This window comes from Hyla sarda, chromosome 5 (assembly GCF_029499605.1).
Source record: "Hyla sarda isolate aHylSar1 chromosome 5, aHylSar1.hap1, whole genome shotgun sequence".
Classification (NCBI taxonomy): domain Eukaryota; kingdom Metazoa; phylum Chordata; class Amphibia; order Anura; family Hylidae; genus Hyla; species Hyla sarda.
Window position 1 is genome coordinate 74512937 of NC_079193.1, and position 27899 is coordinate 74540835.

The following is a 27899-nucleotide window of genomic DNA, read 5'->3' on the forward strand; positions in this document are numbered from 1 at the left end:
CTAAGCAACAGAAGGAGGTCCCGTTGCAGCTTCCGTATGGTATGAAGGTGTAGGATAGATAGTTATATATGGCAGTGTTTTCCAATCAGGGTGCCTCCAGCTGTGGCCAAACTACAACTCCCAGCATGCCCGGACAGCCAAAGGCTGTCCGAGCATGCTGGGAGTTGTAGTTTGGCCACAGCTGGAAGCACCCTGGTGGGAAAACACTGAGAAATGGGACCAGCCAAAGGAGGGTGGGGGGTTTCGGGTCTGCGGGCATTACTGGTGGCCACGGTCCGGATCTGGACCGTGGTCCACCAGTTGATTACCCCTGGCCTAGGTCTTATTTTCGCAGGGTAGGGCTTATATTGCAGCCCACCCTGAAAAAACTGGTAGGGCTTACTTTCGGGGTAGGGTTTATTTTCGGGGAAACGCGGTACATAGGACTGCAGAAAGTTATCATGATGCATTATCCATTCAGTTTCAGAGAGCTACAAACATCTATGCATGCATTACACAAATTTACATTATTTCTGTGTTATAGCTCTGTTTGGATATGTATGTTCTCAGACATATCTTTATATACATGTAGCTATGCTTTATATTCTAAGCAGCCAAGCTTTATTCATACATTGCATATTGCGATGGGCAACAGGCTGGCAAGTAGTTTTAAAGATCCCGAGTGGCTGTCAGAATCGCCTGAGAGTCGCACCACGTTCTGTCAACAGGTGACTGAGATTTTTAAAGCACGTGCAAGAAGCGAGAAAGCAAAGTAAAGTATAAGATCACAATTTGTTTTTCCAGATACTATATCTAAGGTTACTATTTCAGTTGCTAATATCTAAAAGCTCACTTGTCAGCATTTCTCTTACATCAGACCAGTGTTTTCCAAACAGTGTGTCTCCAGCTGTTGTAAAACTACAACTCCCAGTAAAGACGTCACCTGTCAGCCCTTGTATATAGCAGCAAATGTGCATTACTTATTCTCAGGAATTGTGTCTGTGCCAGAATTTACACCAAAAAAGATGGGCCATCCATCTTCACTGCAGGGACCGTCCGCATTCCGGTGGGGAGGGCGAGCTGGTCCGGGCCGTCCATCTTAACTGGGAGGCCTTCATCTCCGCTCCGTGCCGACTAGTGATGCTGCATTGACGCTGCCACGCAAGGATGTCCATGCTGGGCAGACATATGACGTCAGGGGCATCCCTGCGCAAAGACGTCTGCTGCACACGGATCTCCCTGCGTGTAGGCGTCAATGCAGCATCACTAGTCTGAGGAATGCCCGGAGCAGAGAAGAAGGCCTCCCGGTGAAGATGGTCGGCCAGTAGCGGCTCACCCTCCCACCGGAATGCGGATGGTCCCTGCAGTGAAGATGGACGGCCCGGCTCACCCTCCCTGGACGGTCCCTGCAGCTACTTGAGCAACAACTGGGGAGGTGAGAAGAAAACGAAAGGGAGGTCTGGATGATGACCGGGGGACATATGGACAGGGTGGGATATTGGCAGGGGGGTCTGGATGATGACAGGGGAAATATTGACAGGGGGTCATATGGACAGGGGATGAAATGGACAGAGGGCCATATGGAAAGGGGGGTCTGGATGATTACAGGGGTGGGGGGGATGATGGATGATGACAGGGGAGGGGGGATGATAACAGGGGGGGGGGGGGGGTGATGTATTTCCCACCCTAGGCTTATACTTGAGTAAATAAGTTTTGCCTAAAGCAATATATTTTTCTTTTCACTCGAGTATAAGCCGCGGGGGGGGGCGATTTCAGCACAAAAAAATCGATACTATATATCTGTTGCTATGTAGATTACAGTGCTGCTATATACAGGGTGACAGGTGACGTCTTTGCTCATCTGAGTATTTTTCTTTACTCTTTTCTTCTCCATCTGGCCTGGGCCGTCAGGATGATTTTTTCCAGCCACAACTTTTTACCGCACAACCTACATATATTAGGCTTTGCACTTTTTCAGCATCGGCCTCGGCTTACATTCGGAACGGCTAATACTCGAGTATATACGGTAGGTATTGTGCATTATTGTATATATAGGTATACTTATTCTCAGGAATTTATTTGCAGTGCATCGAAAATTATTCAGTAGGGGTGCCCTGCAAAAAGTTCTTTTCTGAGGGGTGCCCCGAGCTGAAAAAGGTTGTAAACTACTGATGTGAAGCATGAAGAACTCAGGCCCGCTAGACTGAGACCAGTACTTATAGAGTGGTTCTTCATTATGAACTATATACTGTATATTATTCTGTATGATCTAAAATTGTAACATGATTCAATTCCTTGCAGTTACAGAGGATGAGAGTGGATATACACATTACTGTCACAGCTTTTTAAGAAATAAAGTTAAAATGTAAAATGTGTTTCCAAAAATAGCAACACTCTAAAGTATTCTGAGTTCTCTGATTGACCATATAGACTTTGCTATTACACAGCATGGAATCTACAATCCTAGAATTTGAAAAATAGGTGAAAACCAGAACACGGCACTGTGGCAAATTATACAGGTATTCTGTAATATACACTCACTGGCCATTTTATTAGGTACACCTAGCTAGTAGTGGGTTGGGTCCCCTTTTGCCTTCTTTCTTCATGGCATACTTTCTACACGGTTCTGGAAACATTTCTCAGAGATTTTAGTCTATATGTGAACATGATGGGATGGCATCACAGAGTTGCTGCAGATTTATTAGCTGGACATCCATAATGTGAATCTCCCTTTCTACCACATCCCAAATGTCTACTGGATTGAGATGTGGTGACTGTGGAGGCCATTGGAGTCCAGTGACCTGATATATGAGATGATGTAAGCTTTGTGACATGGTTTATTATCCTGCTGAAAATAGCCATCAGAAGATGGATATACTGTGGTAATAAAGGGATGGACATGGTCAGCAGCAATACTCAGGTAGGTGTTTATACAATGCTCAATTGGTACTAAGGGGCCCAAAACGTGCCAAGAAAATGACTCCTACACCATTATACTACCAGTCTGAACCATTAATACAGGTTATTGACATCAAATTCTGACCCTGACATCTAAATTTTGCAGCTGAAATCAAGACTCCTCAGACCAGGCAACATTCTTCCAAGTAATCCATTGTACAATTTTAGTGAGCCTGTGCGAATTGTAGCCTCGGTTTGCTGTTTATTGCTGACAGCAGTGATACCCAGTGTGGTCTTCCAATATTGTTGCCCATTTGCTTCAAGGTTCGACATTTTGTGTGTTCAGAAATTTTATTCTCCATACCTTAGTTGTAAAAAGTGGTTTTGAGTTACTGTTGCCTTTCTGTCATCTCAAACCAGTTTGCCCATTCTCCTGACAACAAGGATTTCTTTCCACACAACTGCTGCTCACGGGATATTGTTTTTTTTTTTTTGGGGGGGGGGGGGGCGGGGGGGAGAATCTCGTAAACCCTAGAGATGATTGTGCATGAAAATCCAGGTAGATCAGCAGTTTGTGAAATACTCAGACCAGCCTATCTAGTACCAACAACAATGTCATGTACATGTATTTCCCCATTCTGATGCTCGGTTTGAACATCAAAAAGTTGTCTTGACAATGTCTACATGCCTAATTGCATTAAATTGCTGCCATGTGATTGGCTGATTAGTAATTTGTGTTAACAAGCATTTGAACAGGTGTACCTTATAAAGTGGTTATTGAATAAAATCCACTATAAAAAAAAACAATATTCCTACGTTCATCTAAGATGCAGCAAAATCAATCCTAATGTTCTGCCCCTCTGTGAGTTGCTCAGTGTAAACAGTGCAGTCAAACACAGCAATAGCTGTGCAATTTAGTTTTTTCTTTAATTATTGCATAATGGAAGTCAAATTCAAAACTCATCACATCAAAAATTTCGCTTATCGCCAAAATTTGGGTGCAAAAAAAGTTCACATCAAATATTCAAAGTATCTTACATGAGGTTTACACTAGTCACACCAGTTTTGCAAAAGTGGGTGTGGCTATGTAAATTTCATGTTTTACATTATATTCTCAAAGGGGTGAGAGTCCATTTTACATAAAAAATTTCACACCAGATTTTTACTAGTGTAGAAATCACAGAAATTGTTTTATTTATAATTTTTTTTGTTTTTTGGGAAAAGGCGTTATTTAATCAATTATTAAAAAATAAATAAATATTGGAAAATGTTCTAAAAAAAATTATTATTATTATTATTTTTTTTTTTTTTTCATGGTCACTGTACCTGAACTCACATTTAAGCCCTAGAAATTTTTTATTTATACAGTTATCGCTTGTCTGGGCACTAGTGAGATGCTTCCCCTATATTTTTCAGGGATGTAAAATTTGGCAGCAAAATTGGCCAATTCACCAAAAGTGCCAATTTTGGCGTGAAAATAACAAAAGCGGCACGAAAATGTCATATTTTCAAACCCTTTGAAAATGTGAGGAGAAAAAAAAAAGTGTAATTAATATCTCTGGAATAGAAATTACAGTAGTTTTTGAAAATCTCCCGCAATTCTTTTCCATGTTCAAACTTAAATGGGAACTGTTAGATACAAAAAAGTTTGATATGTTGTAAAGCATGTATAACCAATAGGTTTTGCAATTGCTTTCATTAGAAAATTTTCAGTATTTCATACTGAAAAAGCCAGTCAAACAACTGCTCCCCCTGCCTGCTTGGACACATACTAGTCCTGCTGTGTCCATGCATCATCACCTATGTCATGGACACACTTCCTTGATTGACAGCTGTGAGTGCAGGGCTCATAGCTGGAGGAAATATCCTCCCACTGTCCGCTTGTGTTCACTACTGTCAGTGAGGACAAGCTGGGAGTTGTAGTTTTGCTAATGCTAGGGGAGATGTGAGCAGACAGCATACTGAGGGAGGGGGCGGAGACCTGCACAGTGAGGCCACACCCCTCCCTTTGAGAGGAATTCAGACTAGTGAGCTAAATTAAAAGTGTAATAAAAAAAGTAAATGAAGGTGCTAGACACATAAAAATGTGATGTACATGGTCAGGATTAGGTATCGAGTGATATATAGAAAAAAAAAATTTGTTTGTTGGATCTGACGGGAAATCTACACAAGATATAAGCGGGTATAGATTTCTAATGGCCTTGCTCCTTTTGCCACAAAGACCTGCCCACAAAAGTGGCGTACGCCGTGTCACAGGGCCAAAAAAAATTTGTGTGTCAACAAGAATTACACACGAATGAATGACACTTCTTTTTATCACCAAAAACAAATTGCCTATTTACAATTATAAATCGCCTTTCTCCCTATGTCATCTCCTTCACATAACGGTGCCTGTTACTAAAGACAGTCTAAACCTTACAAGAGGCAGTGGACAGCAGATTACAGAGAAGTGAGACATCTAGTGGCTAAGACTTTAGAGCTTTTTTTCTGGAGTCATTTTTTTTGTAAAAGGAAAGAGTTTACAGAAATGTTAAGAGTCACATAGGCTATCACATGGAGGGTAGTTTAAGTGTGCATTTAAGATTTTCAATGCACCTCATTCCCATAAAAACAAACACTTCATATGCTTCCTATAAGTTAAAGCCATCTTGGAAATCACACTTCAATGTTCTACTGTTGAATAAGAATTCCTTACCTCAATACCCTCCGTGTCTTGAATGAACCTCCTGCTGACAGACTGCAAGGCCTCCTGGGGCCACTCATGGAACCAGTCAATAGCTGTGCAGTTAACTATAGCTGGGAACTTCCGAGCTCGAACACGCAGGGTGGAACCAACTGGAGAGAAACATAAAATGACCTGAATAAGAAAGAAGAGAGAATGTTAAGTAACAATGACGAGACACACTCAGCTACTCAGCAATGCAAAGTAACAGGAATGTATTGTTACCGTGATTGACAAACCTCAAACTTCCACTTAACACCACGTTACTTCTAAATAATTTACTGATAACTTCAAATATTTTTACTGCATTAAGTGGTATATTGTTTTTTACTGTTCAGAAACATATATAGGAATTGCAATGCACATAACATATTATTTCAATATGACATATTGTAAACTTTGCTGTCATGATGGTACGGTATATTATTATCCAGTATTTTATATCTTAATGTCTATTCACATGTACAGTATTCTGTGCAGATTTGATGTGCAGGATTTCCAGCTGTGTTCAGTCATTCAGTTTGCATTAAAATCTGCAGCAGAAAATCCTGTGCATTAAATCTGCACAGAATACTGTACATGTGAATAGACCATAAGATGGTTTTTGAATTTTAAAATAGATACGCTTTTTGTTACTTGCTTTGCTCATTATAGTATGCAATATATGAATATATATTGTCGCAAGGTGTATGCTGCCCTATCTGAGGGCAGAGACCATGATTCCAGCAATGAATTACTTAAAGGGGTATTCCACTGCTCAGCGTTTGGAACAAACTGTTTCGAACGTTGAAGCCAGCGCCGGGAGCCCGTGATGTCATAGCCCTGCCCCCTCATGACATCACATAAGGGGGCTGGGCTATGACATCCCGAGCTCCAGCGTTCGTTCCAAACGCTGAGCAGATGGGTACCCCTTTAAAGGAAACCTGGCATCAGGGTCACTGGCACTAACCTGAATATATAGGTATAGGGACATGAAAATCCTAATACCCGACACCCGGGACATGCATTTCCGGTGCCGGGCAAGCGGAGCCGGACCAACCTCCCCCTCTGATTTTAATACACTATGGGTATATGGAGCGAGCTCCTTACCCATGCCCGTTCCATTCCCAGCGGCCCCCTGATGATTTCATTAGCTGGGGGCTGCTACTAATACCTGGCATACGGCAATCACTGCGGCTGGCTATTAACCCTTTAATAATTAAGACCGCTCATGTCAAAGCTGACAGCGGCATCTAAACATCTAAACAGCGGTGCATTGAACTGTATGAGGAATCTAATGATTTCTCCTAAAGGTCCCCTTAGGGACTAATAATGTGTAAAAAAAAGTTTTACAAAAGTTTAAAAAACACACATTAACCCATTCCATATTAAAAGTTCACATCACCCCCGTTTTCCCATTTTCCATATAAAAAAAACATGTAAACATAATAAAAATAAACATTTGGTATTGGCGCGTGTGTAATTGTCCGAACTATTAAAATATAAAATTTTATATCCTGTACAGTCAATGGCGTCAAATTGTACTTTTTTTTAAATGTCATATCCCAGAAGTATTCCCCCCCCCTCTGCACTTTTTCACCCTTTAAATATGTACTACAGAAAGTTTGTTTGTATACCTGATCTGAGGAAGAGGGGGTCCCCACTCGAAACGTGTCATATCTGTAATTATTGTTTTATCAATAAACTATTCTGCTAAAGAATACCTAAGAATTCCTTTCCACCATATAATGACCAAGCTGGCAGTGCCTGGATTGTACAGGTCCTTTTTATCCTCCTTATTGTGATATCTTAGAAGTAAAAATCAATCAAAAAGCCTGATCGATACCAAAATGGTACCGATACAAACAGCAGATTACGGGGCAAAACATTTTCCATTACACTTCCGGTTCCTGCGCAATGCTGTGAGGACGCATGGAACACCAGCTCCACTGCAGCTGCCCTGTTATTGCACCCTGCTACCCGCACTTGCCTTCCTGGAAGGTACCTGCTCCCCCATGTGAGGGGTCTCTCATGGAGAGATATTTGCTCAGAAAGGGCCACTGCAAACACTTTCAGGGCTCTGGACAGACCCCCTTCTGAAAGGCTGGCTCCAACCACATGGCAGACTCCTGGGCCTCCAGCCGTGCTTCCTCCCCTACCTTTTCTGACCATGAGTGCTCAGATGGAGGAGATGATCGGGACCTATTCTCCCTGGACTATGATAGATTGACAGCTGCTGTGGCAAGCAGAATCGCCCTGAGTGCTCAGGCTACTCTCACCGCCACTTTGCAGTCCACATTACAGCAACAGCAGGCGGACGTACAGAAACAGGGCCAGACGGTGGCAGAACACTGGACCCTGGAGGAGGCCTCAGGTGCAGTTAATCCCTGCATGATGGCTTTGGGATAAAGTGGAGGATCTCGAGAACAAATCCAGCAGATTGTGGGTCGTTTGGGTTCCTGAATCGATCCCGGCACGAGGTATCCACAGGCTGTGCGAACAGATTTTACCTTAACTACTGGGCCTCCCCCACCACTGCTGGGTCGAAAGAGCCCATCGCCTAGGTCCGGACCTCTGTCCCGTGCCAGAACCTGGAACACCGTCTGCCCTGATGACCCAAACTAGACCAAGGCAAGTTATTGTAAAATACCTAGACTTTACAGATAAAGTTGCTCTACTACAGGCTTTCCGCCAAAAGAGAGATGGCCTTATGTTTGAAGGAGCATGCTTGCTTATTTTTGGGGACTTTTCGGCCAAAGTGTCTCTCCGCCACAAGCTGTTCTCCCTGATCTGCACTACCTTACATAGGAAACAGATATGTTTTGCGCTGGTGTATCCTGCTGTCCTTAGGGTTTACCATCCTGATGGTTCTATGTCCACGTTCACATGGAGGAGGCAAATGAGAAGCTGGCACAATATTATCCCATGGCGCGTCGCTCTCCCCGCACGGTTCCTGATGAGGTGACTCGTTCCCCCATGCAGAGCACCACACTGACACAGTCTTCTACCCCCGGACTTGGAGATACGCACCTGTCCACCTGGATTACGGCCTCTCCAAAGGAACAGCGGCAACGCTCCATTTTGCCACCGGATGATTGATGGTCCTGAGAGACACTTTCCAGCTGATCGGTTTCCCCTGCTCCTCTCCGGGTTCCTGAGGCTCCGCTGCTGGCACCTAACCCGTTGCCTTCTAGGGCCCTGAAGATGCTCTCCAGTGACGCTGACAGGCTGTTTGCGAGACTTTCATGCACAGTTGTTTCATGCACATGTTCGAAGGTTTGATAGTTAGGTGTACTGTTTACCGGTGTGTGTGTGTGTGGGGGGGGGGGGGGGATGAACAGTATAGCCATCCTTTACTAGTCTGAAGTTGCGATTTCTTGACCGGAGGATGGTGGTGGTGGTGGTGGGGGGAACGATAGGAGGACCTAGGTTGTGGGCATTTTCCTTGTTATGGGGGGGGGGGGGGGGGGTTGAGATGTTGAATGATGAAGAAATGCAAAATGAAAAAGTTATTTGCCCTCTTGTTTCATTGCTATTATACTGTGCGCTGTTTTCCTCCTGTCCTTTTGGTGCTCTTTGGGGACCCTTGTACACTGGTATCTGTTGCAGAGGGGAATTGGCACCTATTTTAGAGGTGTTTCCCAGATGAATGACCGAGGTTATTGGGTTAGCCTGCCTTTTGCAGTGGTGGGAGATTATTGTTATGCTTCTGTAGTTTTATTCATCCTGTATTTTCATTTTAGATAGGGGTAGCTTCCTTTATATATGATGGAGTTATTGTTCTTTTTCTACATATGGCTTCTCTCAGTACTGGGAAGAAGTGAAGGTGGAAGGAGATATTATCCCTACTTGGGGTCTTTATTTTGTAGGGACATCCCTGGGGATTATCAGTATGGGGAAGGCTTTTTTTTTTTGCATTGGGGGGGGGGGGGGGGAGAGGAAGGGATTTTTACATTTTTACTGTGTTTCTTTATTTGCTCTGCTCGCTTTGGTCATGTGCTTTTCTCTTCTAATACTGGTCATCTTATTTTTACCACCTTACATACATTAAATATGCAACTTATCGAGTGGAATATGAAGGGTCTTAGGTCACCTCACAAACGTAATATGATTTTTAGTCACCTGAAACGGTTATCCCCAGATGTAGTGATGCTACAGGAAACACATCTTGATGCTACTGATTATATTAGAATAAGGAAGTGGTGGGTTAAGGAAGTCTATGGCTCTCCTGCAATACACCGCAAAGCCTGAGTGCTTATCCTGGTGGGTAAGCAGTGTGCCGGGGAAGTGGTCTCAGTAGAAAATGATGTTGAGGGGAGGGGGTGTGAAATTGTGATGAAATTTGTGTCAGAATCTCTTATTCTCTTCTCTGCTTATGGTCCAATTGATGATAACACTTCTTTTTTTGACTTGGCTGTACAGGTCCAGAACTCTGTGGCTTCCTCCATGATAATTGGTGGAGATTTCAATGCAGTGATGTGCTCAGATGAAGATCGAAGACGTAACATACTTTGCTCTACTCTACCTAGAAGGCGTGATCTTCGTCTGTATCTTTGGGCCATGCAGGTCAGTCTGGTGGATTCATGGAGACTCTTGCACCCAGACTCCAGAGAGTATTTGCATTATTCCCAATCTCAGGATTCATGGTGCAGCATAGACTACTTCTTTACTTCTCCCCCTTTATCGGGTCTTCTCTCTTATCACTGCATTGAAGATCTTGTGATATCTGATCATGCCCCTGTCTTACAGCTTACGGACATGGTCCCCAAGGGTTCTGACTATATATAGAGGTCCCCAATGGTGCTGGCTAGAAAGGAGAAGTTGAGGGATCTACTCAGAGGGTGGTGGATGGAGTATGCCTCTACCAACTCTGACCATGTTCAGAACCCCTCTTTATATTGGGAGGTGGCCAAGGCGGTACTTAGGTGCGACTTATGGCTTATGTCACCTTTTCCCAACGGAAAATAATGAAATGTTTGTCTGAAAAAGGGGATTAATTGAGGAAGGCCTATTCCCTCTTTCTATCTAATCAATCTGAGACCTCAAGGGCTGGATGGAAACAGGCAAGGATCGATTATGAGGCCTGGCTGGAGAGGAGGGAGAATTTACATAAATCACATTTTGATGCCTTACTGTTTTGTTATGGTAATAAATCTGGAAAGCTTTTGGCTAAGTTTGCAAAGGGGCCTTTCCCCCTATCCATATAGCTATAATGAATGATATCTCCGGAGTGGGTCATTCTCATAAGATTGTTGACATCCTGCGTGACTACTTTTCCTCTCTGTACTCTTCCTCCACCCCTAATGTTCCCTCCTATTGACTTGTTATCTACAGTTGACCTACCTATTTTATCAGATGATGACCGTTGTGGCCTTAATGCAGACATTACAACTGAGGAACTGACCGGGGCTATCAAGAATCTTTCCTCGGGGAAAGCGCCAGGGCCTGACTGCTTCTCTGGTGATTTTTACAAACTATTACTACCTGGCATTGTCCCTACTTTACTGGCATTGTATAGTTCCTTTCTCTCAGGAGCATCTATCCGGTCAATGATGCAGACAGCTTATATCAGTGTTCTCCCTAAACCGGGCAAAGACCATTCCATTCCGGATGGCTTCTGCCCGATCCCGTTTATCAATGTTGATCTGAAGCTAATTTCCAAAATCATGGCTGACCGTCTGGCTCGGCTCCTTCCCCGCTTGATATCTCCCGCTCAGGTTAGCTTGGTCAAGGGACGGTCTTCTGTTACTAATGTCTGCACTGTCCTTCATGATATTTACCTGCACCCGGACCGGCACCCTTCACCCGCTGCCCTTTCCAATGATGGTGAAAAAGCATTCAACAGCGTGCGATGGGAGTAGCCCTGAGCTATCTTATCTAAAATGGGCTTTTCTGGTGTTTTTCTATCCTACCTCCGGACTCTTTACTCCAACCATTAGCTAAAATTTCTCTAGATGGGGTCCCTGTCGACTCCCTTCTTTCCTCAGAGGGGTACCCGACAGGGATGCCCACTGTCACCCCTACTGTTTAACCTGGCCATAGAACCCCTGTCTCGTTTTCTTCAATCTAACCTAGTTGTGTCGGGTATAAAAAGGTGGGTTCCACGGAGCTCAAGTACGTACTGTTTGCAGATGATCTATTACTCTTTTTATCCGATCCCTTGGCTGACCTGGACAGGGTTTTTTCTTATTGCAGCATTTTGGCGGGTCACCTGGTTTTAAAGTTAATGTGGCCAAAAGTACCCTCCTAGACCTTAAAGGGGTACTCCGGCACTTAGACATCTTATCCCCTATCCAAAGGATAGGGATAAGATGCCTGATCAGGGTGGTCCCGCCGCTGGGGACCCCCGTGATCTTGCACGCCGCACCCCGTTTAAAATCAGTCCCCCGGAGCGTGTTTGCTCCGGGTCTGATTACTGTCGATCACGGGGCCTGAGCATTGTGACGTCAAGGCTCCGCCACCCGTGTGACGTCACGCTCCGCCCCCTCAATGCAAGCCTATGGGAGGGAGCGTGACAGCATGATGAGTTTCTCTAAACTCATATCCTATGCTGACTATCCAACTTCTCTTGAAATACCAAGATGTCAACCGTCTTACTACTGCTTTCACTAAATTTCTATGGGCCAACAAGTGCCTCAGAATAGCACTACGCAAATTGATGCTCGCTTGAGGGGTCACCTCGTAACTAGTGCCTCCTGGGTAACAAGCACATGGTCACAGTAATTAAAGAAACATGACACTTTTAACATATAACATATGTACATAAGGGATAACACTGCAGGGGGCCATGGGGACATAAAGGGACTCTGCCTGACAGGGCAGGAGAAGGGTACGGGGAAACACCATCCCATACTGGGCCACCACGGTGTGCTTACTGAGACACTGAATAGACTGGGTTAAGGGGTCCAGTATGTATTCTAACTATTTCTTGGAAGCAGATGAAGTACGGCCTTGGTCATTGTCAGCTTTATTACACACTAAATACTCAGCTTTACCTAAATATGTAAAAGGAAGCTTACTTATTAGAGATACGGTCGCAGCCTGGAAGGCCTGTAAAGGAGGGCTCAACCTTCCCTTCCTTCTTAATAATTAAATGCCTCTCTGGTCGCATCCGGAGTTCCCAATGGGCAGATAGAATAGACTGTTTAATGACTGGAGGGCTGCGGGTATCACTTTAGTAAAACACCTTTTCCATCCCACTGAGGATCATTACTATATGTTACCTGAACTGGAAATGGAATATGGCCTGGGACCTCACCAATTTCTTCAATACTCTCAGCTAATGTCCTTCCTCGGTTTAGGTTTACTAACGGTGTCTCAGGAAAATTGGCCTGTCTCCTTTAATGATTTTCTAGGTACCGAATCTGCCACTCAATCATTATCTTGCCTTTATTGGAAAGTTAAACGTAGAGGTAGTGAGGGGGTAGAAGCCTTGATGTTTCGCTACTGGGAGAGTAAATAGGGCAAAACTGACCTTTTCAAACCGATCTTGGAAGGCTGGACTAAAGTTCGCAGGGCAGTAACTAACGAAGTGTGGAGACCCAATTTAAAATAATATGCCATGCACTGTATAGTTTTACTCTCCCAAGAACTGAGGCGATGCCTGACCGTATAGCAGTGTGCCCGAATTGCAATCTACCCCGGTTGGACCTGTTACAAGGTCTAGTTTCCTGTCCTAGAGTACAGGAGTTTTGGGTCTCCCTCTTCACCTTTTTGAATGCTAAACTGTGGGTCTCTTTACTAGTCGATCCATTGTTAATCCTGTTTCACGTGCTGGTGAATGGCTTCCCCCCTATCTCTCCTACTTCACGTTTTCTTACTTGTAGCTAAGCGCTGTGTACTAGCATGTTGGTTGGTCTTTGACCTTCCGACTAAAGAGGAGGTACTCCAACAGGTGAAGCATTACTTACTTATGGATCAACTGGAATTGGGGAGATCTGCAGAAAAATCGTCTAAATCCTTTTTAAAATAATGGAAGTCCTTTGTCTCTATATTTCTGTCTGATGAGGAAATCAGAGGAATCATGACTCCGTTTATTGACTCTACATTGTACCTTAGGAATAGTATTGCAGGATTCTTGGGAAGGCTTTGTATAATTTGACTTATTTACCCTGTGAATAATTTTATCTTGGGTTTTAACCCCTATTTGTGTTTGTGAGGGGACCTAATCCTTTTCTAATTTTTGTCCTATGATGACTATGTGGGGCTGGAAAGCGAGCAGGGGTGGGGAAGGAGGTTGGGTGGGTATGTCTGAAATTGTCTTTGAGACTACTTGTCTCATTATGCTTTGCGATATCACACGTGATATCACTGTATTATCACATTTACTGTCGGGGGTGATGTCTAATGACTATTGTTGGGTATATGAAAAAATGTTTAAAAAAATTATATATATATATATATATATATATATATATATATATATATATATATATATATATATATATATAAAATAAAAAAAAAGAGCCATCATACAGCCCAGTATACGGAAACATTTAAATGTTATAGGGGCCATAAAAAAAATTTTTAAATGAAAAAGTTTAGAATTTTTTTTTATTAGTAAAACATGACGGAAACTAAACAAATTTGGTATTACTGTAATCAACCCGACCTAAGGTATCAAAATAACAGGTAAGTTTGATCATAAGGTGAATGGCAAATTAGCAAAATGGAAAAATAAAAGGCGTCATTACAAATTACAATTGGTCCCGCAAAAAACAGGCCTTCATATAGATCTGTAGATGGAAAAATAAGGGTTATGGCTATTATAGGAGGCTATTATAGGCGAGGAGGAAAAACGAAAGTACGAAAACTAAATGAATAAACTAATTAAGGCCTTATTTATGTACTATTTTGGTTGAAATAATTTTGTGTACCAGGACAAGTGGATTTTTATGAGGGACAAGTAGATTGTGTGCAGTTTTAGTCTCTTGGAATGTATTTATTTATTTATTTATTTTTTATTTCCTCACTTCTGTAGGTAGATAATGCAGGTGACCTTTGTTTCGAACGCTGCTTACTGTGTAAAAATTGGTGCAGCTGTTCCAGAGATATTAGTTAGGTAGCTAAAATGTAAAGTCCTTGTTCTGTGCAATGGAGTCGGGGCACTGGAGTATGATCAATACTTTTTTCTGCCCATTCCGGCTGATGTCACCACCCCTGTTATAAATATTCATCCCAGCTTCAATCTCACTGCATGGAACTTGCGGTGATATTAGCTGGAAAAACTTGCTCATACTACAATGGCCTCCTACATGGAGTAGAACAAGGAATTAACCTATAAGAAAACCAGTCTAATATATCTGGAATAGCTGCACTGATTTTGGCCCGGTAAGCAGCATTAGGATCAACCACAATATCTACATTTCTATTTGGGTTATTGTTGGTAACCCTGCTTATCAGATTCTCTTTAAATCTTTATATGCAGCATATTAGTCCTGCCAATGATATGCTTGTGCTCTGCAGTGTGAAATATTAATGAGTAACTGTTTCCTTGCTGTAAACATTTTTTGTATACATTTTTAAAGGAAGAGGGAATTTTCCTAGAGGGGTATTTCTATCTTAAAATATAGCATTCCCAATTTTCCTAGAGGGGTATTTCTATCTTAAATAACATAGTTAAACTTGTAGGGTATGTCAAGTTAAATATTTTAGCAAATACATTCTTTTAACAAATATGCCTCCTACTCTTGATATTATTGCTTTTTTACCTCCACTTGTAGAGAGCGCATTGCCTAGGTGGTCGCTCAAGAAGCGGTGGTATGGCTGGTATATATGTGTGTATGTATTTCAGCCAAACTCCCACTGTTTTGATCGCACAGACACAATGACGTTGTTGCCACAATCATCCCATCTTGGCCATAAGCAAGACCAGGGCTCTGGGTTAACTGTTTAGAGGTTATTCTTTTTGTAAAGTCTGCAGTAATCTCCTTTGTGGCCACCCATCTACCTGTCATTCCTTGACAGGTAGATGGGTAGATGGGGTTGATGGGGGCAAATATAATACATTTAGACCCTTACATTTTTTTCATTTTGTCATGGTGCAGCATTGTGCTAAAATAAAAAATAATTAAAAATTATGGTAAAACAGAATGTTAGACATTTTTGCTTATTTATTTAAAAGGAAAAAAACTATAATTTTGCATGGACGTAAGTATGCAGACCCTTTGCTATCACATTTATTTACTGTGTTCATTGGTCTTCCGATAATTGTGATCTACATGCAGAAGAGGTCCCGTGTGGTGTATTCATTATATTTTCTGCTATTAAGAGACATTGATGACAAGTAGAAACACAACCTCAGCTGCCTCAGTTCCTGACAAATTGAACACTTAATCCTGTGTTACTCTAAGACACTGATTCATCAGGCTGATCCTTTACGTGAGGCGTTTTGATATATCAACTACACAGGATTAAGAGACACTTTCCAACTTGAGATAAAATTACACGCATTCATAAATCAAGGTATGCGGCTGCTTACAATGTCAGATTGCCACCTGCACACAATGCAGGATATGATACTGTGACCATATGATTCATGAACTAAATGAATTTTCTGAATTTCTTTATTAGGGTATTTACAGGTCTTAAGGGTTGATCACTGCCCAGGCTTGTGGTAACTTTACTTTGCTACTATGGATGGTATTGCAGTTATAGATAAGTCATTTGCAAGTATATATCTTATGCCAATTGTTTAAGTGTGCAAGATATACATTATATAGGGTTGTTATAAAAAGTAAACTTTGTCCAGTAGAAATGAAAAAGCCAGCACTCACCAAGTTCTTCTTTCTTCTTTAATTGAGATATACTCACATACAAATACAGGCCCGTTGAAGCTCTGCAAGGAGCAAAACAGTGCTGTAGCTTGGTGGTACCCCCCGCACTTTTGCACCGTCTCCCGTCCTGTATTTGTATGTGAGTATATCTCAATAAAAGTAGAACTTGGTGAGTGCTGGCCTGTTCATTTCTACTGGACAAAGTCTGCATTGAATTGAACTGTATATGGTTATAGCACCACACCGTTCTCTATCAAGTATTAGCTGTGATCCTAGGCTTAATCGTAACCCTCCATCAGCAGTGCCAGGTTAATTCGTCTTACCTGTATTTGTTATAAAAAGTACCTGTCTTATCTAGTGACTTTTCAGAACAAGCTGTTTTGTTTGTGTATACAGGAGGAGTAGAACTATTTCTGGTCAAAAATAGACAAAAAAGCACCAGCTCACCATACAGCAGATTGAATAGTCCAAGGCCACTTCATGGCAGGGAGCACGGATGGATAATGCTGAGCTACATCCTCAGTACACGTTAGTAGAAAATCCAAGCTCCATGTAATCCAGTTAAAATTCAAATCTTTAATAGAACTTCATACTTAAATAGCGTAACACATAACACAAAAAAGAAAATGGTGTTCATGTGAGTTAAAACCCCACACGCCAATGCATTTCAAACTCTATGGTTCTTAATCATGGCTCATCTGACCGTATGTAACAGCAGACTATATATACACCATTGTCTTGCACCAAGACAAGCCTCAGGGCATTCTGATGCTTATCTTGGTGCAAGATAATGGTATATATATAGTCTGGTTCTACAAACGGTCAGACGAGCCATAATTAAGAACCGTAGAGTTTGAAACGCATTGGTGTGTGGGGTTTTAACTCACTTGAGCACCATTTTCTTTTTTGTGTTATGTGTTACGCTATTTTAATATGTTAAGTTCTATTAAAGATTTGAATTTTAACTGGATTACGTGGAGCTGGATTACCCCCCTTGGATTTTCTACTATTTCTGGTCATCATTTGACTTGTTTCTGGCATTGTTCAGCAATTTTGCCTTCTGCAGGCAATTGTCTCTAACCTCAGCTACTGAGTGGGTGAAAACTAGAGGGGATCCTTCTCCTCTATTAGGGCTTGTTCACACGAGCAGATTTATTTGCGTGTTTCCCAGTATGTGTTTGAAAGGGAACAGGCTCTCCGCGGCTATCCGCAGCAGATTTTGCTCTGCAGAAAAACTGCCGTACCCTATGCCCCCTTTCAAACACGCAAATTAATCCGCTTTTGTGAATGAGCCCTTAGCATCTCCTCAAAAGCATAAGCAGCATGGAAGACATTACGAAGCAGTGCCAGATGTTATTTCAGAACTGGAGTGAGCTATAATTCTTATTAGGTTCTGCAGCTATGTCTGTGTGTCTCTTTTTGCCTATGTTTCTTTCCAACAACTTATTCCTTCTCCTCCTTCCCTTCTACGGAAAGCTTGTAATCTGATCCCTCAGTGAGAGGATCCATTACATCTCTCAAGATAAACTTTACAGTGAATTGTAATGTAATGCTCAGGAGGTGGCGGGGACAGGGGTAAGTGATTACAGGAGGAGAAAGTAGCATTTTTATCTAATAAAATAGATAACAAAGTGTCTACTATTCACTTGTAGTACTGATTTATGCAAAGTTTGTTGAAGGTGTGGTACCTAATAAGTCACAGTAAATGCATCAACTGTGACTTATTAAATGCAAATCCCAGTCTTACCTTAAGCTGAAGCCGAACTCTCTCCAGGAAGAACTTCCAGCAATTTTCTTTTGAGTCCTCCAATCCAAGTCCTCGCACCTCATTTCGAATTCCAGATACAATGGTGTCCAATTCTTCTTCACTGAACAGGTCAGGGACCTCTCCTGAAGAAGAAATATTTCTATATGTATCACCAGGTTTCGTAAATGGAGATCATCAGAACTTTAAATTATAAGTCCCCTTTATAAAAACTATTTTCCCACCAGCAGCAAACAATCAGCTATTTAATAAATCTTTCTGAAAATCTAAATTTCTATAAGTACAACCATGAGGGAGAATTTCCCTCTTTTAGGCAGGTACTATCATCTTTTTTTTTTAAGCAATGGCCCTCTTGAAGAGTATACATATAAAATGTGAAAATAGCTTAATTTCCATTTACAAATAATGATTAGAATCATTTTTAGGTTTGTAAATGTGTATATTACAATGAAATGGTGATGTAAGGTGTAAGGGCTGGTCAGAAGTGGTAACATCACTCAGGGGCGGGGCTTGAGCTCAGAGAAAAGATCCAACCACACCTCCTGAGACAGCAGCGGATGTTGCGTCATAACTGGGGAAAGGAAGGACTCAAGGAACTGGAGAACAGGGGCGGACATACACCTGTGCAGACGGTTCAGCTGCACAGGGGCCCAGTGTTTGAGGGCCCCCTCACATGACAAACAGTGAGCATGGGCTGTTCACTGTTCTAAAGCGGCCACGGCGCATAATAGCGCAGCGGGCAGACCCGGGTCTGACAAGGGAGGTCGGGCAAGTGACGTCCCTCCGCAGACCTGCGCAGGAGGACGTCAGTGACGTCACTCGTCAGGCCACCGCCGTGTAGAGAAGCGCTGTGTAGGCCAGGTAAGTGTGTCTCTGTGTGTGTGTGTGTCTCTGTGTGTGTGTGTGTGTGTCTGGGGGGAGAGGCTATGCTACCTAATGTGGGGAAACTGTTACCTTTATGTGGGGAACCTGCTACCTAATGAGAAGAAACTATGCTACCTAATGTGGGGAAACTATGCTACCTAATGTGGGGAAACTATTCTACCGAAGTGGGGAAACTATGGTACCTAATGTGAGGAAACTATGGTACCTAAAGTGTGTGTGGGGGGGGGGGGGGCTGAATGAGCTGAGGAATATGGGGGGGGGAAGGCCTTAATAATTAACAACTGATATTGGGGGGTCCTCCTGAGCAACTGATATGGGTGGGGGCCCCCTGAGCAAGTGACATATGGGGGTCTACCTGAGTAAGTGACATATGAAGGGGGGGAGGTTCCTGAACAAATGACATATGAGGAGGGGGACCCAGACACATTCTTTGCACAGGGGCCCTCTGCTGTCTGTGTCCGCCCCTGCTGGAGACAATACCACAATGAAAATGAAGGAACTATACAACTTCCTGACAGGGGTAAATTGCGCAAGAGCATGCTTAAGACTGCTTTATTGGTAAGTTATGTATCTTGGGGTGATTATCTGATTTAAATACAGTTTTCTTTAACTGGAAAAGCCCTTTAAGTGCCTTATAAGAATGGTGTTAGTGGAGTTTCCTTTCCTGAAAGTTCATAGTAACCAGAGACAATTTATCAATGGGAAAAAATCTTTCAAGAAATGTGTTATTGTAATCACCTGATGCCAACAAGTCATTAATCAGAACAAGAAAGCGCTCATCTGGAACATGGGCATCTGTCAGCAAAAACACAGTGGGCATGTTCTTGGCTCCTGCCCTGATATACAAATTGGCAAGATCAACCTGTAAAGGGAAGGAGGCAGTGATTTTTTACTTGGTGGATATGTTGATGCAAGTATAAAAACAAAAGCTTCTATGATTTTAAGGTTGTGTTAGGTTGTCAACGTGTTTTCTTGCTGTATTCATCAATGTAACTTGTACTAAATAAAAGAAACTCTCTGAGTCATTACTGCATTAAAAGAGAAGAACCAGAGCCAAATCTCCTGTTAATGAATGAAGAATAGCTTTCTGCATTTTGAGCCTACAAGAGTACATGACCTATGGCCAGCTAGGTGTTGCTAGTCTTTAACAAAATTAGACAAATTTGGTGTTCCAGCTGTTATAAAACGGAGTCTCAGCATGATCTATGAGGCAAGTGCATTCGTACAAAAATGGCAATAAAACCAGGAAAAAGACAAATAATGTCCATTTAAGCACCTGCAATAACTGGTTCCACCATACAGACAATAAAGGAATAACTTACTAACATTATAAACAAGTGCTGACATACACTTTAGAATTGAAAGGACCATATAAAATATAGAGGATTGCCTAATTTGCAACAATGTTTATAACATAGTTTGCTAATAAAGTTTTACTTTGACCAGGGAGTATTTATTCAACATATTAGGTACAAGAAATATGCTGCAAGAAATACGCTGCACAGCGGGAAATAAGCTGCAAATTTTTTGCTAGGAGCAGACACACAGGGCTTCTCAGTAACAGCCCTGTGTGTGCAGTAAGGTTTGGAGGCAGGCCCAGCATGTCACAGTCACATGGCTTTGCTCCAACCTTGCATCCACAGAGGCAAATCTGTATACATATTGCACCTTGTGTGCTCCATATTATACTGTGTATGCACCAGCACAAGAGGAACTGCCTCAACTCAAATGTCTATGGCAAATTATGTAAACATTTAAGACTGACGAAGCTGTATTGCGAAAACGCGTTTGAGGTAGGAGGTAAGAGGCATAATCTTTTAGGGTTCATGATTCCCAGCAACCCTGCTTTTCTTTTGGAGTCCTATTGGTGCTGTCTATGGTCTGTGATTTTGCCATTTGTCCCATTGTTATTCATGTGTGGCAGTACCATTTAACATTACTATTCATCTGAAGATCTATTACTATTTTTTTGCACATTTATATTTTCTCTTGTACTCTGGGACTTCATGTTTCTATATATATGTTTATTGTATGCCCCCCCCCCCCATTTTTTTTATATGACTGCATAATATATATTTGTGCCCCCATACTCCACTCTTCTGCTTGAGTATTCTGTTGTACCTCTGCTGTATGTGTTTTATATGTTTTTATAATTTTTTTATTCCAATAAAATATATATTTTTATTTGCACGTATTCTTGTTCATTATGGTCTCTGTGTTGGTGTGGATAATTTTGGTGACCATATGACATTCAGTCTCAGATCACCAATTGAGCTTTTAGGGTAACAAACATTTAAAGGGGTACTCTGGTGGAAAACTTTTTTTTTTTAAATCAACTGGTGCCTGAAAGTTAAACAGATTCATAAATTAAAAACAAAAGGAAAAATAGCCAGCACAACAACCTAATGTACAAAAAAGAAAGTTGCAACAGCACTCTAGGTCAAAAAAATGGAGGCTCTTAACGCACTTTTTGATCAAAATGTGTCCCCCCATCCACCACGCGGAGGTGGCCTCATATCAGATGGGACCCTAACATGTTAACTCGCCTCTACTGTGCATATAGCCTCTGACTGTGTGACATGTTGGATCAGCCATTGACTAAACCACCTCCAGTCTGAGAGGGGTGGGGTGCACGGCTAAAGAGGTTGCCACACCCCCCAACTTACAAAGTAAAAACAAAAGGAAAAATAGCCAGCACAACAACCTAATAAACAGGTGCCCGCTGCTGTGGCAAATACAAAATGTACAAAAAAGAAAGTTGCAACAGTGCTCTAGGTCAAAAGCCGTGCACCCCACCCCTTTCAGACTGGAGGTGGTTTAGTCAATGGCTGATCCAACATGTCACACAGTCAGAGGCTATATGCACAGCAGAGGTGAGTTATCATGTTAGGGTCCCATCCGACATGAGGCCACCACCGCGTGGTGGATGGGGGGGGGACACATTTTGATCAAAAAGTGCGCTAAGAGCCTCCATTTTTTGACCTAGAGTGCTGTTGCAACTTTCTTTTTTGTACAGATTTATAAATTACTTCTATTAAAAAATCTTAATCCTTCCAGTACTTATTAGCTGCTGAATACTACAGAGGAAATTCTTTTCTTTTTGGAACACATAGCTCTCTGCTGAATCACAAGCACAGTTTTATAAGTGTAGCATCAATTTTCCAGATTTTCAAGAAAATAGCAAAATCTGATTTTTCAGGGACCAGTTTAGTTCTGAAGTGGAATTGAGGGGCCTGTATGTTAGATACCCCATAAATCACCCCATTTTAAAATTGCACCCCTTAAAATAGTCAGAATGATGTTAAAGAAGTTTATTAACCCTTTAGGTGTTTCACAGAAATAAAACCAAAGTGGAGGCAGAATTTAAAATGATAATTTTTTTGCAGATTTTTCATTTTAATCCATTTTTTTCTGTAACACAGTAGGTGTTGACAAAGAAATACAACCCAAAATTTATTCCCTGAATTCTGAAGTACTTAGAAATATCCCATATGTGGCATTTATGCGCTACGTGTCTCTCACGATTTTTCGGCATCCTTTTAGTTTAGAATATTTTGTTGGCATCATATAAAATTAGAGGTGCCTTGGGGTGCAAAAATATTTTTGGGAGACAAGTTGACGCTTTCATTGGTACCATTCTGGGGTACATGTGACACTGATCGTTTTTTATTTCATTTTTTATGAGGTGGTATAAATTTAAAAATCTATTCCGCAGTTGTTGTTTTTTTTTTTTTTCTGGTCGTTCGTCATGCAGTATAAATGACATGTTAACGTTACACTGAAGGTTGATATTATTACAGCGATACCAAATTAAAAAATATATATTTTTATATATTTTAGTTCATTTATGGCATAAAACCTTTTTTTAAATCATGTTAGTCACCGTATTCTGTGAGCTGTAACTGATCGCTCATGTTGCCATGACAATGGAGGCCAGTGTCAGGCCCCATGGCAACCATCAGCACTCTGCTTTCACTTTGCAGAGCGTGGATCGGTGACAGAGGGAGCTTCCTCCCTCTGTAACCCTAATAGACACTGCGGTCACAGTGACCGCAGCGTCTATAGCGTTAACCCAGGATCCTAATGCAGCTCCGATCCTCAGTGCTCACGGGTGGCCTCCTCCAATGGGGCCCCCCTCACCACCGATCGCTTCACACAGTGAAGCAACTGAGGAGAGGGGGAAGCAGGAGACTCCCACCAGATCCCTGCTATTGGCCGTCTGTACTGACGGACCAATAGCAGCGATCGGCGGCCGGAAACCGCTGCGATTGGTCCCTGGCCGGTTTAAGGAGGGCTCGGCTGTGCAGCACAGCTGAGCTAAATTAAATGTTACAGCGTCTGGCGGGAAGTTATCCATAATCATCACATACATGTACCTGATATTGTGTAAAGGGGTTAAGCTGCATATACAGTGCAATAGGGCTTCACAAGCCTATTCTAGGCATACCTTTACTGAAAAAGAAGGCTGCTGTATATTTACAATAAACAGCTTTGTAATCCGATCCAGAAGTCGCCCGGACAGTCCTGGTGGTGGGGCCCAGGGTCCGCTATGCTCCTTGACTACACTACCTCTCCGGGCTATTTCACTCTGTTGGCCTTTGGCAGGCCCGTGTAATTTTTTGTGCTGTCAATAAACAGCACAATGTAGCCTCTCTTCAGCTACATTGTGCTGTTTATTGACACAGGGCTGCCGTGGGCCAACGGAGTGATGTACGATGTGGCCAAAGAAAGGCGGGGCAGCACAGGAGAATAGTGGACCCTGGGACCCACCTCTCCGACTGCCTGGCCAACTCCCAGAGGGATTACAAAGCTGTTTATTGCGTACAGTATACAATAAACTGCAGCCTTCTTTTTCAGCAAAGGTAGGCCTAGAATAGGCTTGTGGAGCCCTACTGTATTATTGGGGAGACTTATCGAAACCTGTGTAGAGGAAGAGTGGTACAGTTGCCCATAGCAACCAATCAGATCGCTTCTTTAAGTTTTCAGAGACCTTAAAGAATCAATGTGATAAGTTGCTCTGGTTAACAGCATCATTTTATTCTTTGCACAGGTTTTGATAATTCTCTGGGCAACTTCACAGGCCTATTCTAGGTGACCATTGCACTTTAAGTTTTCCTGTCTTTCAAGTTTTTAATTTTTGCTAGAAGAGTTAGCGCATAAAAACTATTCAATATATAGCTGCAGAGAAATAAAGACCATTCCACCTATGTATCTAAAGATAAGCTGGATAGTCTTTATCAGAGTGCAAAAACATTAGGGATCAGGTTCTATACTATTCATGGGTTTCACCAAAAGCAACCTCAGTCTTGATTCTTTTTAACTTGCTCATATACTTTGGTAGATATATTTATTTTTTTAAATGCATAAATTGAGAATTATTTTCTTGAGTTTAGAGCCAATCTCATAAACAGTCTTACTTTTAGATCTTGAATCCCATATCCATTTTTCAAAGTGATTTGAAACACTTCAAGAGAGCTGATGTACGCCGCCAATTTAGACAGACTCTGTTTACCACTGCCACCAACTCCAATCAGTAGAGCATAACCACGAGGAGCCTCCAGAATGCGGCTAATACGACAGCTGAAAGTAAGAAAAAAGGCCATGAAGCAGTAATATTACAGTATATGATAAATTAAGGCCATGTAAAGACTCATCAAGCAATACTAATAAAATCAGTGATAGACAGCGGCCCATCAATCACTGTAAGGAGGGTGGGAAAGCACTCAACTCATAAATACATCTGACTCAAAATGTGTGTCCAGTGAATTCTCTGTTTACTCCTATTGGCTAAATGGCACATTTTTATTTTTATTTTTGCACTATTTTGGCTAGGGAGAGCGTACCTGTCTGAATACTATACTACATTGGGAAAAATTGATCTTAGTGGGTAAAACGTTTTTTTGTTTTTTTTTATTTGTTGACCTATTTTTACTCAAATTATAAGTGTTTTAAATACAATAGGTAGATAGTCAGAGTCTAGCTAAATAATAGGAATCCTCACCAACAAGTAGAACACAAAGGGTCACAGTGCTCTCCAAGTTTTGCTGCCAGGGTTTCCATTGCCTTCAATAGGGAACCCATGAAAATTTGCTCTACTTATATTATATGATATGCAAAAGAAGAGAAAAAAAACTCAAACAAAGAGCAATTGCTACTGATAAATATACAAAATTTTATTGTTATATCCAAAATGTTAAAAAGCGTCACACATTTGTGACTAATTTCAATAAGGATAAAATACCAGGTGTGTATGTATAAAGCAATACAAAATGAGATGTCTCAGATACAACCGGAAAACACGTAGGTGGATCAGGTACAGTAAAAGTAATAATCACAATGGATGTATATATAGTGAGGTCAGGAAATGATGTAATATGGCTCCTATTCAATAAGAAGTAACCAGGGGTCCAGAAAGGGCCCCAGTAGTAATAAGAAGCTAACTGCTATATCACATGATTAATATAGAGAATGGGCCCAAAGTATATCAATAATGAATAGTGGAATGAACCTCACTTACCCATAATGGAAGCATGTAACCACCGTCCCAGGCTTCCATTATGGGTAAGTGAGGTTCCGGTTGTATCTGAGACATCTCATTTTGTATTGCTTTATACATACACACCTGGTATTTTATCCTTATTGAAATTAGTCACAAATGTGTGACGCTTTTTAACATTTTGGATATAACAATAAAATTTTGTATATTTATCAGTAGCAATTGCTCTTTGTTTGAGTTTTTTTTCTCTTCTTTTGCATAAAATAGTCTATGGAGCTATACTGATTTACGACTCATAGACCCCTAGCACCTAGTACATATCATGAAAAACAGAGTACAATATATACCTATTTGGTGTAGTTTATTCTTTTTGTGTTTAATTATATTATATGATACAGTCATGGCTGTAAATCTTGGCACCCCTGAATTTTTTCAAGACAATGAAGTATTTCTCACAGAAAAGGATTGCTGTAACACATATTTTCTATACACATGTTTATTCCCTTTGTGTGTATTGGAACTAAACCAAAAAAGGGAGGAAAAAAAGGAAATTGGACATAATATCACACCAAACTCCAAAAATGGGCTGGACAGAATTATTGGCACCCTTTCAAAATTGTGGAAAAATAAGATTGTTTCAAGCATGTGATGCTCCTTTAAACTCCCCTGGGGCAAGTAACAGGTGTGGGCAATCTAAAAATCATACCTGAAAGCAGATAAAAATGAGAGAAGTTCACTTAGTCTTTGCATTGTGTGTCTCTGTGTGCCACACTAAGCATGGACAACAGAAAGAGGAGAAGAGAACTGTCTGAGGACTTGAGAACCGAAATTGTGGAAAAATATCAAAAATCTCAAGGCTACAAGTCCATCTCCAGAGATCTAGATTTGCCTTTGTCCACAGTGCACATTATCAAGAAGTTTGCAACCCATGGCACTGTAGCTAATCTCCCTGGCCATGGACGGAAGAGAAAAATTTATGAAAGGATGAATGCAGTATAGTCCGGATGGTGGATAAGCAGCCCCAAACAAGTTCCAAAGATATTCAAGCTGTCCTGCAGGCTCAGGCACCATCAGTGTCAGTGCGAACTATCCGTCGACATTTAAATGAAATTAAACCATATGGCACGAGACCAAGGAGGACCCCACTGCTGACACAGAGACATAAAAAAGCAAGACTACATTTTGCCAAAATGAACTTGAATAAGCCAAAATCCTTCTGGGAAAACATCTTGTGGACAGATGAGACCAAGATAGAGCTTTTTGGTAAAGCCCATCATTCTACTGTTTACCGAAAATGGAATGAGGCCTACAAAGAAAAGAACACAGTACCTACAGTGAAATATGGTGGAGGTTCAATGATGTTTTGTGGTTGTTTTTCTGCCTCTGGCACTGGGTGCCTTGAATGTGTGCAAGGCATCATGAAATCTGAGGATTACCAATGGATTTTGGGTCACATTTTACAGCCCAGTGTCAGAAAGCTGGGTTTGCGTCAGAGATCTTGGGTCTTCCAGCAGGACAATGACCCCAAACATATGTCAAAAAGCACCAGAAATGGATGACAACAAAGCACTGGAGTGTTCTGAAGTGACCAGCAATGACTCCAGATCTAAATCCCATTGAACACCTGTGGAGAGATCTTAAAATTGCTGTTGGGAAAAGGCGCCTTCCAATTAGAGAGATCTGGAACAGTTTGCAAAGGAAGAGTGGTCCAACATTCCAGCTGAGAGGTGCAAGAAGCTTATTGATGGTTAAAGGAAGCCACTGATTCAGTTTCCCAAAGGGTGTGCAACCAAATATTAAGTTAAGGGTGCCAATAGGCCCATTTTGGAGTCTGGTGTGACATTATGTCCAATTTGCTTTTTTTCCTCCCTTTTTGGTTTAGTTCCAGTACACACAAAGGGAATAAACATGTGTATAGCAAAACATGTGTTACTGCAATCCTTTTCTGTGAGAAATACTTCATTTTCTTGAAAATTTCAGGGTTGCCAACAATTAAGGCCATGGCTGTATGCCAAAATATGCAAATACCTGACTCAGGAGTTTAAGATACTTACATGTGTTGCATTGCATCTTCAAACAAAACAAGATTCATGGCTGCATTGAGCTCATTGTAGCTGTCAAGGGCTTCGACCAGTGTTTTTCTGAGGTAATCCCATCCTTGAACTGGCAAATAAGCAGGAGCTCCGATGCCATTTGTAAAATGGCAAAATATAAGTGGCTGCCTTAAGAAGACATGGTCTTCTATACCCTAGTATGAATAAAAGAGCAATTTAGTCAATGACCACAGTTAATTCCCCTTGTTAAAGGGCTTGTTCACACAGGTAAATTTGGCACTTTAAAGTTCTACCTAAAGATCTGCACAGAATTCATTGTGTGTATTTTAGTAAGGATTTTCATATT

General features: G+C 41.6%; 1 protein-coding gene across 7 annotated transcripts in view; it reads right to left on the bottom strand.

The window, feature by feature from the left end:
* Positions 1-27899, bottom strand: part of DNAH11 (dynein axonemal heavy chain 11) — a 324054-nt gene that overhangs the window by 141182 nt on the left and 154973 nt on the right. For all 7 annotated transcript variants that reach the window (XM_056519699.1, XM_056519698.1, XM_056519697.1 and 4 more), the window contains 5 exons: positions 27554-27747; positions 24421-24583; positions 19742-19865; positions 18101-18243; positions 5573-5734 (listed from right to left, as the gene is read on the bottom strand). In XM_056519699.1, coding sequence (XP_056375674.1) covers positions 5573-5734; positions 18101-18243; positions 19742-19865; positions 24421-24583; positions 27554-27747 — 786 coding nt within the window. The remainder of the gene's footprint in view (positions 1-5572; positions 5735-18100; positions 18244-19741; positions 19866-24420; positions 24584-27553; positions 27748-27899) is intronic.